At 45.5% G+C, this 13,078-nt stretch overlaps 1 protein-coding gene across 2 annotated transcripts in view; it reads right to left on the reverse strand.

Moving 5' to 3' along the window:
- Window positions 1-13,078, reverse strand: part of SCTR (secretin receptor) — a 78,512-nt gene that overhangs the window by 40,393 nt on the left and 25,041 nt on the right. For both annotated transcript variants that reach the window (XM_077153562.1, XM_077153561.1), the window contains exon 2: window positions 11,567-11,687. In XM_077153562.1, coding sequence (XP_077009677.1) covers window positions 11,567-11,687 — 121 coding nt within the window. The remainder of the gene's footprint in view (window positions 1-11,566; window positions 11,688-13,078) is intronic.

Here is a 13,078-nt window from a genome sequence, read left to right on the forward strand (position 1 = left end):
CCAGTGGGGAAGGGTCCAGCATGGTCACTGCTCCTGACCTTGAGATGGCCACATGCTCTCTGGGCCTTGGTTTTAGTAGCTGGGCATGGGGGTGGGGGTAGAAGAAACCCAGTGTTTCCCACAGTGTGACAAGCACACCACAAGTCATGTGCGCTTTTAGCTAGTGTATAGTTGAGCATTTTTTATTTTAATAGCACATTTTTTTTACAGAATTATATTAGCTAATCTAATATGTTTTAGAAAAATTATACAGCTAGCACATCACATCTGTGGTTTTTATCACTACTATTGTTTAGGAAGAGGCTAAGTTAAAAGAAATAAGTTGGAAGCAAATAGAAAAGAAGCAAGCTGGAAGTTCAGTGGTAGAATTCTTGCCTGCCATGCAGGAGACCCGGGTTCAATTCCTGGCCCATGCATTTCCCAAAAAACAAGCAAGCAAAACAAAAAAACCCCAAACAAACAAAAATTCAACAAATGGTGCTGCAATAACGAGATACTCAGATGGAAAAAATAATGAAATGTGACCCCTCCATACTGCATACAACATCAACAAAAAAGAAGTCAGTTACTTAAGGTGGGAAAAACGGAGGTAAGGGGTGAGAGGTAAAGAATACAGTGTTTTTTCTTTGTGGTGTACATAAAAGTGCTCTAAAATGGTAGTGATGGTTGCAAATATCTATGAATATACTGAATAACATTGAATTGTATGCTTTAAATGGGTGAACTATATTGTGAGTGAATTAAAGCTGTTTTTCTTTGAAATGGATTGGAAGGCAAAAATATAAGAAATTATAGTACAGGTGGCACAAGGCTGTAGGAAATAATGTGACTGAAGTAATGGCTGGAGGGAGGGGCCTGGAGAGCGGCCCCTGCAACCCCGTGTGGCCGTGTGGTCGCTGTGTGTGGACCCTGCAGGGAGTCCCAGCTGCCTCACTGTCGGAGCTCCTTGTCCAGAGGCTCCCCGTGGCCCTGGCCAAGACAGCGTCTGGAGGTCAAGTGTGCCCATTAGAATCTGACATGTACCCCAGAAAAGCCGTGTTCTTTAATCCTAATTACATATTGCTGGATGGGATCTATCTTATTGTTTCCATGGACATGTGACCTATCCAGTGGTGGGTGGGACCTTTTGATTAGGTGGTTTCCATGGAGATGTGTCTCCACCCATTCAAGGTGGGGTTGCTTACTGGGGCCCTTTAAGAGGGAACCATTTTGGAAAGAGCTGCAGTGCAGACAGAGCCCACATGGCCAGAGACTTTTGGAGAGGAAAGAAAATGCCCCTAGAGAAGCTGTTGAAGAAGCAGAGAGAGAAAGCTAGTAGATGCCACCATGTGCCATCCCAGCCCACAGCGGTGTACCAGATGGCATCAGCCTTTCTTGAGTGAAAGGAACCTCTTGTTGGGGCCTTAATTTGGACATTTTCACAGGCTTAGAATGGTAAATTTATAACTTAATAAATTCCCTTTTTAAAAGCCATTCCATTTCTAGTATATTGCATTCCAGCAGCTTTAACAAACTAAAACGCCAAGTCTATGCAGGACTTGGGCTGGGGGAGAGTGGAAATAGGATGGGCTTTGGACCCAAACCTACCCTGGGCATGCCACTTGCATCCCTGAAACCCTGGTTTCCTCGTCTATAAACTGGGCATGAATCTCCAGAATTAAATGAATTTGTGTGTGCAGTTGGATATTTTTTAATCTATTAATCTCAGGTTTTTTCTCCTTGATACCCCCACCCCACCACCACTTTCTCTCTCCTTCCTTCTCAGATTACTGGTCTGCTGTCTCAAAGGAAGGCAGAAAAACTTTGTTTACCGACTTGGGTTTTCAAAGGCCCTTGGACAAATAAAGAGGAATTTTTATATAATCATCATGCCCGGGAAGAAAAGGGATAAGATGTCCCCAGACTGGGGAAACCAGGAGAGGAAGTGATGAGTGGGGACAAGTAAGGTTTCAGAAAAGGGCACGAGTTCCCTGCTGCCAGCCAGCTCTGGGTAGTGGGATGCCCCAGGGGAGAAATGGCTGGGGGGACACACCTAGCAGGGCAGAACCTGCAGAGCTCTTGCCTCCCAGGCAAGCATAGAGGGGGTCACATGGCCTGGAACGGAGTCCCTCACCTCTCTAAGGAGCACAGCTCAAGACCAGATGGGCTCCCCTAACACCAGGTGCTATGCAAATCTCTGGGACTGTGGGCAAGTTGGGAGAAGAAAGAGCCAGAAAATACCAAGGCCTAAGTTTCTGCCATTCCAGGGCAATGGAGTCAGAATTAAAGTTACAGAAAATGGAGAAAGTCCTATTTTGCCCACTAGAGTTTATAGACAGAGATTTGTCTGTTTTATACATGCCAAGCCTGGGGCCCTGGGTCAGGCTCAAAGCAGACAGCAGCTTCCTCTGTCCTGCCCAATGGGAGGAGAGGAGAGCCCCAAATGCAGGCCTGGTGGTGGGCAGGGGGGCTGGAGTGAGGAACAGAGTCATCTGACAGGGCCGGCCAGTACACCAATAGCTCCTGTTTCCCCTGGGCCAGCCGAGAGCCCTCTGCTAATTGCAAGTTTGCCCCACATTCACCCGGAGCCAAGCATCCACCCTCCAGTCCTTTGATTTTATAATAAATGAGCTCAGATGGCCTCATGATAACCCGGGACTATTTCTGGAGCAATGTGTCAGGCTGCAGGAGCCAGGCCCACCCCCACCCCCGACCCAGGGCCGAGCTGGGTTGGGCTTCCAGGTGGTGGGTCCTCCATCTCTCCCTGCACTTTCCCCCCACCCACTCCCGTCCCGTGATGTTCACTTTTCAGCTAATGGAGCTAACCAGGGAATCCTCTGCTCCTCTTGCCTGGCCCCCAGTGTGTCCTCTTCTAGCTTCTCCTGTTGTCAGTGTTAACTCTTTCCTTCTGGGGCAAAGGAGTACACTACTGCCGTATGTACCTCCTGGGCTCCTCTACTCCCTGCTCAGCTCCATAGCACCCTTTGCTCTCACCAAGAGCCCACAGTATTTTGGAATGAGCTCCTGCACAGCTGTGGTGTCCTGGCTTCATCCTGTCTTCCTTGTTCCTCTTGCCCCAACCTCCCCCCACCCCATCCCCAAGGCTTCCAAGGGGCAGCCAGGTGGGGTCTCCTTGGCTTTGCTAGTGGAAGTATAGTATCTAGGTTAAGAAGGATGTTGGCTAGCCCCTCTCCTCTGGATGGCTGACCACACCCAGAAGCTATAGTCAGGGAAGGATTAGAGGTCTTGGAGTCCCAGGGTGGCAAAGCCATCTCAAACAGGAGATGCAGCTCAAGAATCTAGGCTGCTTGTCTTTAAACCAAGAAGCACAAGCCTTAAGATGAGAGGCAGTGTTCTGGGGGTAGTGAGTTCCCCATCACTGAAAGTATTCAAGCAGAGACTGGAGGGTCACAACAAATCACGATACTTCAGACACTGAATGCAAGCAGCTCTAGATAAAGTGAAGGACCCTTTGAACCCTGGGACTGCATGATCCTGCAACGGAGCTGCCCCTTCCCTGGAGCAGGTGGGCACATCTTTCTCCAAACGGCCAGCTCTAGGTGAGGTTCCAAGCACCATGAGCCACGTCCTTACCCCGGGGTTGCTGTGCAAAGCCCCTGTTGCCCCCATGGGACCCTCCTCATTCATCACAAGAACTCTTCTCACCTGGCCTAAAGCTCGTCATTTCATGCCAGGTGTCATGCTAATTAATGGTTGACATGAACAATCTTTTTTTTTTTTAATGCAAAACCCTTCTCAGGAAGGCAGATACAAAGGCCACATTTGTAAGATACCATTTATATAAAATATCCAGAATAGACAAATCAATAGAGACAGAAAGCAGATTAGTCGGGGAGAGGAGAATTGGGAGTGACCTTTTAGATGAGTTCGGGGGTTTTCTTTGGGAGTGATGAAAAAGTTCAGGAACTAGGTAATGGTGGTGGTTGCACACCTTTGTGAATATACTAAAATCACTGAGTTGTACACTTTGAAATGGTTAAAGGATAGGTTTTATGTTATGTGTATTTTACCAAAATAAAAAATAAACATCTTGGTAGAGTAAGATGTGAGTCGTTTGCGGCTCAGTTGTGATTAATTTAACCAAATTGGAACTGCAAACTGGAAAATGCTCAGGCTTTAGGGTCTAAGCTAAGAGTCCTGCATGATCCTGGGCCTCTTAGCCTCAGTTTCCCCTTCTGTAAAATGGGGTTAATAATGGCACAGCTTGTTTTAAGAACTAAAAAAAAAAATGTCTAAAATGCTATAGAAACCTAAGTTAATCACTTTTTTTTAAATGAACCAACATCAGCTGTACCAAGGAAAGGCTGGGGAGGTGAGCTGGGGGTGGGATGAGGTGTGGTGGGGTGGGGTGGGGTGGGGGGCTGGCCGGGGCAGTGAAAGGGGTTTGGCTGCCAAAGTACATCAGAAGCTAGAAGGGGGATCTGGAAAGGGAGCTGGAAAGTGTGTTAGAGAAAACTGCTTTAAAGCCAGCCCATTGCCCTCACCCATGCTCTAAGGAGGCTGGCAACTAGCCGGGCAGGGACAAGGACAAAAGAGAGGTGGCTTGTTCCCACTTTGAACGTGAGGACACTAAGGCCCAGAGAGGGTACGTGCCTTGCTCAAGGTCACACAGCTCAAAAAACGACACAGCCAGGACACATGCCCAGGTCTGTCTGACTGCCAAGCTCACACCTTTCCCACCACCACACCATCCCTCTGGAACATTCCTTCCCTAGAGAGAGCCAAAGCCCTTCCACTGGCCAACTCTGAGGGGGTAAGGGCTTCGGTAAACAGAGTAATAAATAACCTGGTAAAGCAAGTCCGGTAGCTAGTAGGGTGACCCTGAAATGTTACCACAAAATGCTGGGGAGGCCCTGGCCACCTCATCCGGAGTCGCTAAAGAATTGATTTTTTATTTGTGATAAGTATGCAGGACGGGCGGCAGCTCGCTGAGGGCCATTTCCTGTGACAGCATTCTGCCCCTGGCAGCTGGAGGCTTGCCGCCCGCACCTCCCGGCTCTGGGGCACCAGGACAGAGATGTGGCGCGGATGGAGCCTCTCTGCGCCCCAGGGAGCCAGGCACTGCGGGAACGGTCCTGCGGTGGCCTCTCTGCGGCACGCGGGGCTGCGCGGGGGGCCGGGCTGGGCTCTTGCAGCCTCTCAGCCGCCCCCTCTCCAGGGCCTTGCGGGTGGCCCGCGGGTCACCCGTCCTGCCGCCCCAGCCCCCCGCCCCCGACATTATCCGGTTCCAGCGCCGATGCGGTGGCACGGGTGGGTAGGGGGGTTGCTGAGCTAGACCCCCGCAACGTTCACCCTTTGTCCTCTCTCCCTTCTTTTCAGCCTTCTGTGGAGTTTTCTACCCTACCACCACATCAATTCTAAGCTCCCAGATCCCTCAGCCTCTGAGCTGGACAGGCAGGGTCCTTGGACATCCTCGCCCTTTTAAACTGTGTCCTTGTTTTTAAAATTTTTTTATTGTGATAACATATACATATAAAACAGAATTTCCCATTTTTACCATTTTTAAGTCAACAACTCAGAGGCACTGATTACACTCACAGCATGGTGCGGGGAGCCCCACCATTCACTACCCAAACTTTCCTCACCTCAAACAGAAACTCTGCACCCTTATGCAATAACTCCCCAAACCTCCTTCCCCATGGCCCCTGGAATATTCTAGGTACTTCATAAAAGTAGAATCAGACAATGTTGGTCCTTTTGTGTCTGGCTTATTTCACTCAGCATTATGTTTACAAATTTCATTCACGTTGCAGCATGTAAGAACTTCCTTTCTTTTCTTGCAGACGAATAATATTCCGATTTATGGATAGACCATATTTTGTTTATCTATCCATCACTGATGGACACTCGGGCTGTTTCTACCTTTTGGCTACTGTAAATAGAACCGCTATGAACACTGGTGTACAGATACCTGCTTGAGTCCTGTATCCAGTTTTTTTTTTTTTTTTAATATGCATCTAAGAGTGGAAGTGCCAGGGCATATGGTGGTTTCATGTTTATTGTTCTAAGGAACCGCCAAACGGTTTTCCATTTTACAGTCCCACCAAGCACAAACCATGCTTTAAAGCAACAGAACCTTTTTCCCAAATGAAAACTTCTGCAGAGGACAAGGCATAAGCCAGATCCTAGCAGCCAGAGCCCTCAGAGGTAGCAAGGGGCAGCCTGGCCACCTTCCCCCAATAAGACCCTTTCTTGGCTCTGTGGAGGGCTGTGCCATGCAGAGTCTCAAGCAGCCCTTTTCTCACCTGAGGAAAGAGAGCTGGAAAGGGTGCCATCAGGGCCTTGCCCACATCTCCCAGGCAAGTGGGAGGCAGAAGCAGGGCGGGAGCTCTGAAAATGCTTTCTCTAGACCGACTGGACATAAGGATCATAACTACCTGTGGTAGTTAGGTTCAGGTGTCAACTTGGCCAGGTGAAGGTGCCTAGTTCTATTGCTGTGGATATGAACTAATGGCATGTGAACCTCATCTGTTGCTGATTACATCTGCGGTCGGCTAGGAGGCGTGCCTGCTGCAATGAATGATGTTTGATTTAATTGGCTGGTGCTTAAATGAGAGACTCAAGGTAGTACAGCCCAAGCAGCTCAGCATACCTCATCTCAGCACTCACAGCTCAGCCCAGGCCTTTGGAGATACAGAAAGAAATCACCCCAGGGAAAGTTGTTAGAACCCAGAGGCCTGGAGAGAAGGCCAGCAGAGATCGCCCGTGCCTTCCCACGTAAGAAAGAACCTCAGTTGAAAGTTAACTGCCTTTCCTCTGAAGAACTATATGTTAACTAAATAAATCCCCTTTTACTGAAAGCTAATCCGTCCCTGGGGTGTTGCATTCCAGAAGCTAGCACCCTAGAACAGAGCCTCAGGAAAAAGATAACCAGACCTGCTTCCAACCCCATTGACCCAGAACGGGGCATATTTAAAACTACTCCTCTTGTATGAACTATTTCAAAGGTATGACACTTGTACAAAGAGTTAATAATAGAGGGGTGTAGGGGAAAAACTACTTACTGCATGCTATGGTGTATATTGAGCAGGAATACATCACTAATACCACAACAATACTGGGGTAAATGGGGTGGGAGATGGACAAGAGTTAAGAGGAATTTTGGATTTTCTCTTTGGTGTGAGTGTGCCTATCTGTTATTTTTTCTCTCTTTGGAGCAACGAAAATTGTCTATAACTGAGAGTGATGATGATTGTGCAACTAAGTGAGGATACTGTGAAACACTGTTTATTTTGGACAGAATATATGCTGTATGAATATATCTCAGCAAAATCTGCAGATTCAAAATAAATAAATTAACAGAAAGATTCACGTGCTAGAGAGAGGTATACCTATTTAATGCTGGTAGGGTAGCAAGATGGGGCAGCCCCTCTGGAGAATAATGTAGTGGATTCACAGGAGGATAAATATAGGGTCCCCATATGAGTAGGCAATTCCATTACTGGGAATATACTCAAAAGAACTGAAAGCAGGGACTTGAATAGACATTTGCACACTGATGTTTATGGTGACATTATTCATGATACCCGGTGGATGGAGGTGGCCAAAGGGTACATTGACTGAGAAGCAGAAGGGCGAACTGTGTTGTATACATATGATGGAATACTGGGCAGCTACAAGAAACGAAGGCATGAGGCATGCAACAAAGTGAATGAACCATGAGGACATTATGTGGAGCAATATAGAAACCAGGGACAAAAGGGCAAATATTGCATAGTCTCTTTTAGAAAATGCTTAAAAGAAAATTGGGGCCTAGATTGTAAATTCTTACAGCAGTTACATTTATTCCTGAGCTTTAAGTGTTATTTTGAAATTCTGAGATGCTGTGCTATATATGTATAACTTGGCATTTTCCTGGAACTGTGGGTACCTATGTGATATCTAAGACTCAGAGCTGGAATTCTGTAGCTCTGAAAGTCAGTATTCCTACATACTGTAACTGTTACAGAAGCCAAAAAAGAGACCAGGCTTCAATTAGAGATAAGACTAAGCTGATCTGGTTGGAGCTAAGGTAAATCAGAATACAGGGTAAAGGATGATACTGTCTGTATTTTAGAACGTCACCTACTGTTTGAGACCTAAGGAAGAGAGGTTTATTTTGCCCAAAACCTAAATTTTCTGTAGTACACAATCTAACTTAACTTCTGGCCAGTTTATTTACACAACCTAGACACACAGAGCCTAGAATTGAGAACAAGGTCTTGCAATTCTGTATGGCTTAATGTAATTTCCATATCCATCCCAGAGTATGTTGGGCAAATAATTAAAAAGTATTGGCAAACTCCCTTGAGGAAATGGAGAAAAAATATGGAACTATTAAACTTTCCCACTTGGGAAATTTCTGATACTCTCAAACATTAGGGACTCCCAAGTTAACAGGCCAAGCCCTTGATTTTGAGGCTTGCTCTTATGCAACTTATTTCTTTTAATGGAGAAGTTAAGCCTACCTATAATTATGCTTAAAAGTTACTTCCATAGGACCTCTTTTGTTGCTCAGATGTGGCCTCTCTCTTTCTTAGCCCAACTCTGCAAGTAAAATCATTATCCTCCCCACTGTGTGGGACATGACATCCAGGGGTGTGAGTTTCCCTGGCAACGTAGGACATGACTCCCGGGGATGAACCTGGTCCTTGCATTATGGGATCAACAGTGCCTATCTGACCAAAATGAGGGTAAAGAAATGTAACAAAACAAGGTATCAGTGGCTAAGAGCTTTCACATAGAGTCGAGAGGCTTTTCTGAAAATTTTCTTATGCAAGCTCCAGCTAGATAACGCTAATTGCCATGGTATACCAAGCCCCAACCAACAGTTTTCCTGTAAACCCTACAGAATACCCAGGGCTCTATCTGAGACACTATAAAAGTTTCACTCACTAAGTTTATTTTTCAGAAACCTAAAACCTCCAGATAGTTCCTAGGCCAGATAAGCCCTGAAACCCAGAGGCACCTGTTTCTCCAATAGCATCAACAAGTTGCATCCCCCATCCCATAATGTTGATACCCTTCTTCAACATGAAGAAGTTAGAATGGTCATTCCCCAAATATTCTTAAAGATTGGGAGGAGTATCAAAGGAGAAAGAGGAATTATAACAGAGAAAGTAGGATTTAACAAATGAGTATGATTACTGAATCATTATAATGATATTTCTTTTCAGTCTCCAGTGTCTTAGAGCAGCTAGAAGGAAATACCTCAACTTGTGGAACTGTAACCCAATGCCATAGTTTGAAATTTGTTCCATAACTACTTGTTAAAATTTATTTTGAAATTTATCACTTTTTAAAATCTATGTTATATTTCAAAATAAAACATGTTAAAAAAAAAAAAAAGAAGAAGAAGAAGCTGCCCCAAGTAAGCTCATTGGGCCCACACTATAAGATGTCCCCTGGAGAAGGAGGGTGTCTGTCAAAGCAGGAAGCCCTCTCACAGCTTCTGTTCTAGCTTCTCTACACAGCCAGGATAATCTCTGCCACAGATGGGTTGGTCCACTATGACCCTCTGCCCACCATTACCCTCAGCTCTGCCTGTAGGAGACATTTTCCCATGAACCACTTGTAGGTTGGGGAAACAATGTCCCCCACTCTTGAATCTCTTTCCTTTGCTTAGGGAGACACCCCCCACAAGAGGGCAGCAAGAGAAAGGTTTTCTAAATGTATCTAAGAGAGCACCAGCAAAGGAGGCATCCAGCAGCCTTCTTTGGCCATCCTCATCTCCTCACTCTCTTCTGTCTTAGCAACAGAGCCTGATTTTGTTCACCGCGGTCACGTGCAAGCAGAAAAATCTCTACTTCCAGCCTCCTCTGTGGCCAGAGGTGGCCGTGCATCCATTCTCAGTCATAGAGATGTAAGCAGACGTCCCCTGGAGAGCGTTAGGAGAGCTTGGCTTCCTGGGATGTGGCACCCTGCCTTCTGTGCCTGTCTTTTCCCTGCCAGAAACACAGGTGCTCTATTCTGCCCTCACAGGGCAGCAGCCATTGAATGCCCATGCAGAAAAAAGCTGCATGTTAAGCAGAGAGACAGAAGGACTCTGGAATCCCACGGTATCTTGGAATTTGGCGCCAGCTCTGGACTTTGAAATGTTCAGAAAACAAATTCCTATAGGTGAAGCACATGCGTGGAGCTTCTGCCATGTACAGTCAAGTACAATCCGAAGTGACAGAAAAGTTCCTTCCATTCCTTTGTTCTCCACTGTATTCTTTATTCTCACCATTCTCACTTGTTAACAGCTGGCATTAAATAAATATTAGCTGCATGAATGCTTTTAATTTCACACCAACCCCATGAAATAGATGTGGAAATGGAAGCCCAGAGACATTAAGTAATTTGTGCAATATCACACAGACTGTGTAATTGAAAAGCCTGGCTTCTTTTCTTTCTTCTTTTTTTAATTGAAGTAAAATTTACATAAAATAAAATTAACCATTAGCCACTTTAAAGGGTAGAATTCAGTGGCTTTTAGTACATACACAACATTGTACAACCACCACCTCTATCTAATTGCAAAATATTCCCAATCACTCTGAAGCAAAACCCAGGCCCAGTAAGCAGCTGCTCTCTGCCTTCCTTCTTTCCAGCCCCTGGCAACCACCAATCTGTGTTCTGCCTCTATAGAATTATTTATTCTGGATATTTCATATAAATGGAATCATATAATATGTGATCTCGTATATCTGACTTTTTCACTTAACGTAATCTTTTCCAGTTTTATCTAGGTTGTCACATGCTATCAGCACTTCATTCCTTTTTACGGCTGAATAATATTCCACTGTGTGGCTATACCACAATTTTTTAATCTGTTCATTCATTGATGGGCATTTGGATTGTTTCCAACTTTTAGCTATTGTGAATAATGCTGCTTATGAACTTCGGGATGCAAGTATTTATTTGAAGACCTGTAATGAATTCCTTTCTTAATACTTTGTCCCTCCTTATTCTTAGATGATGGAGATCAAAGAAGCGAAGTTCAAGAAGAATAGAAAGAATATTAACATTTAAATATTGACTTATTATTATTCTAATTGTTGATTATTTATAATGATTAATATTTAACTTAATAGTATTTATGAATACTTGCACTTTACATACTTTAATCTCACTTATCATTACAATCTTGAAGCAGACATTATCACCTCCATTTTATAGATTAGTAAACCGAGGCAAAGAGGGTTAAATAATTTTACCAAGGTCACCCAGCCAGTAAGTGTCAGCTTCCATGGGACCCCACTTCACTGGCAGTGAAGGGGGTAGAGAATGGATGAGAGGTACACTGCCCTTAAAAATAATTTCCAGATACCTTCTAAAATAATCAGCCCTCTCTCTGGGTGAAGCAAACCTGCAGCTCTGATGGTGAGAAAACACTGGCTGTATCCACATGCCAGAGCGAAGGAAGAGTGCTTAGAGTCTGCTTTTTTGGGATGTGCACAGACTGTTCAGCAGAATCACTCTGCCTGCACACAGCTGGACCGGCCACTCATGTCCATCCTAGCCTGGAGGACAAGCTTCCCCTGACCCAGCATGGTGGACGTGATCCAGCAGAAAGGGGAGCCCCAGTGTGAAGGCAGCTGCCTACCTGGTGTGGGCTGCTTCGGGCCCAGGTCATCTGTGCTCCCTCGGGAGAGTTCTTGCAGGCACTGATCACGCTCCTGCCAAAGCATCCGGAGCACATCACACAGGCGGGGGAGGGCTCTGACCTGCAGATCCAAAATCGAGATGCTCATCCTTGCTGCAAACATGATTCTATCACATCAGGACTTTCTATGAGCAAGAAAGGGGCTAAGACAATGGGGATTCCAAAGGAGTAAGACAAGATCCCTGCCCATGGGGAGCCCCTCGTCTGCAGGGAGGTGGGGGCAGTGGAGCACTCAGACAGCCTGTCCTTTGTTCACTGCAAATCTTGCTCACAAGCTCATCAAGGCTCCAGAGGCCAGTGAACTATTTGCTTTCTGGGTGTCTTAATATATTAGTCTGGACTCCATCCTTGTTCTACTCTAACCTTGTAGATATCTCAGTTCTCAAAAGATTTGTCTTGACTTGGGCAAGTTTTTTGAAACCTATGCATGACCATTTCCCTGTCCCACAGAAGACATGTACATCCAACCCAAACGAAAAGCGGCTGCAGGAAAGAGCTGGGCAGGGGGTGGAAGAAGGATGGCCAACAGTCCTGGCTTCTCAGCTCTCCTTAAATTTCCATAGCATGGCTCCATTGTTGCATTTGTGCCCGAGACTTGAAGAATACACTGAATGAATGAACAGCTGAACAGATAAATGGATTGGGCTTTTTCTTTCTTTTTTTTTTTTCCCTGTATGTAATTTCAATATTACAGATTCTGATCACATATATTAACTATTCAGTTCTCACAATAACCCAATAAAAATGACAGAAGAGTAGGGCGGTGCGACAGTGGCTCAGTGGCAGAATTTTTGGCTGCCAAGCCTGGAGACCCAGGTTCAATTCCCAGTTCCTGCCCATGCACAAAAAAGAAAATCAAAAGGCAGAAAAGTAAACTGAGCCCCTGGTTAGGGGTTGTGACTGAGGTTGTACACCCAGGGCTCCTAATTTTAGGGACCAGTATTCCAAAAAGTCAAGGATGAGGTTTTATACCCTTCCTTGTCAAAGCTATGCTGATGTTTCACAGATAGAAGTTCCAACAAAATGGAGCAAGAGGAGAAGTCTCCAGGGAGCAGGCCAGATTCCAAAATGGCCCCAATAAACAAAAGCTCTGGAACAGAAAAGGAAAGCTAAGCTAGCTCTGTATTCAAATGATTCATTCAAAGGCAAACGCAAACATCTTAACTAGCGTTTAATTAAAAATCTTAATCCAATTTTGGATCTTTCACGTCTTAGCATCTTTCACTATAAAGTCAAAAGGGAACAGGGTGGTGCAATGCTGGCTCAGTGTCAGAATTCTTGCCTGCCATGCTGGAGATCCGGGTTCGATTCCCAGTGCCTGCCTATGTAAAAAAAAAGAAGGGATCAAGCAGCTGGTAGCAACTGTCCTGGCTCCCTCTACTGGCCAGGTTTATGGTCTCCACAAAGCACAGAGATCACCTTCCCTGGCCCAGAGGGAACCACCTTCCCTGG

Source organism: Tamandua tetradactyla, chromosome 3 (assembly GCF_023851605.1).
Source record: "Tamandua tetradactyla isolate mTamTet1 chromosome 3, mTamTet1.pri, whole genome shotgun sequence".
NCBI lineage: Eukaryota > Metazoa > Chordata > Mammalia > Pilosa > Myrmecophagidae > Tamandua > Tamandua tetradactyla.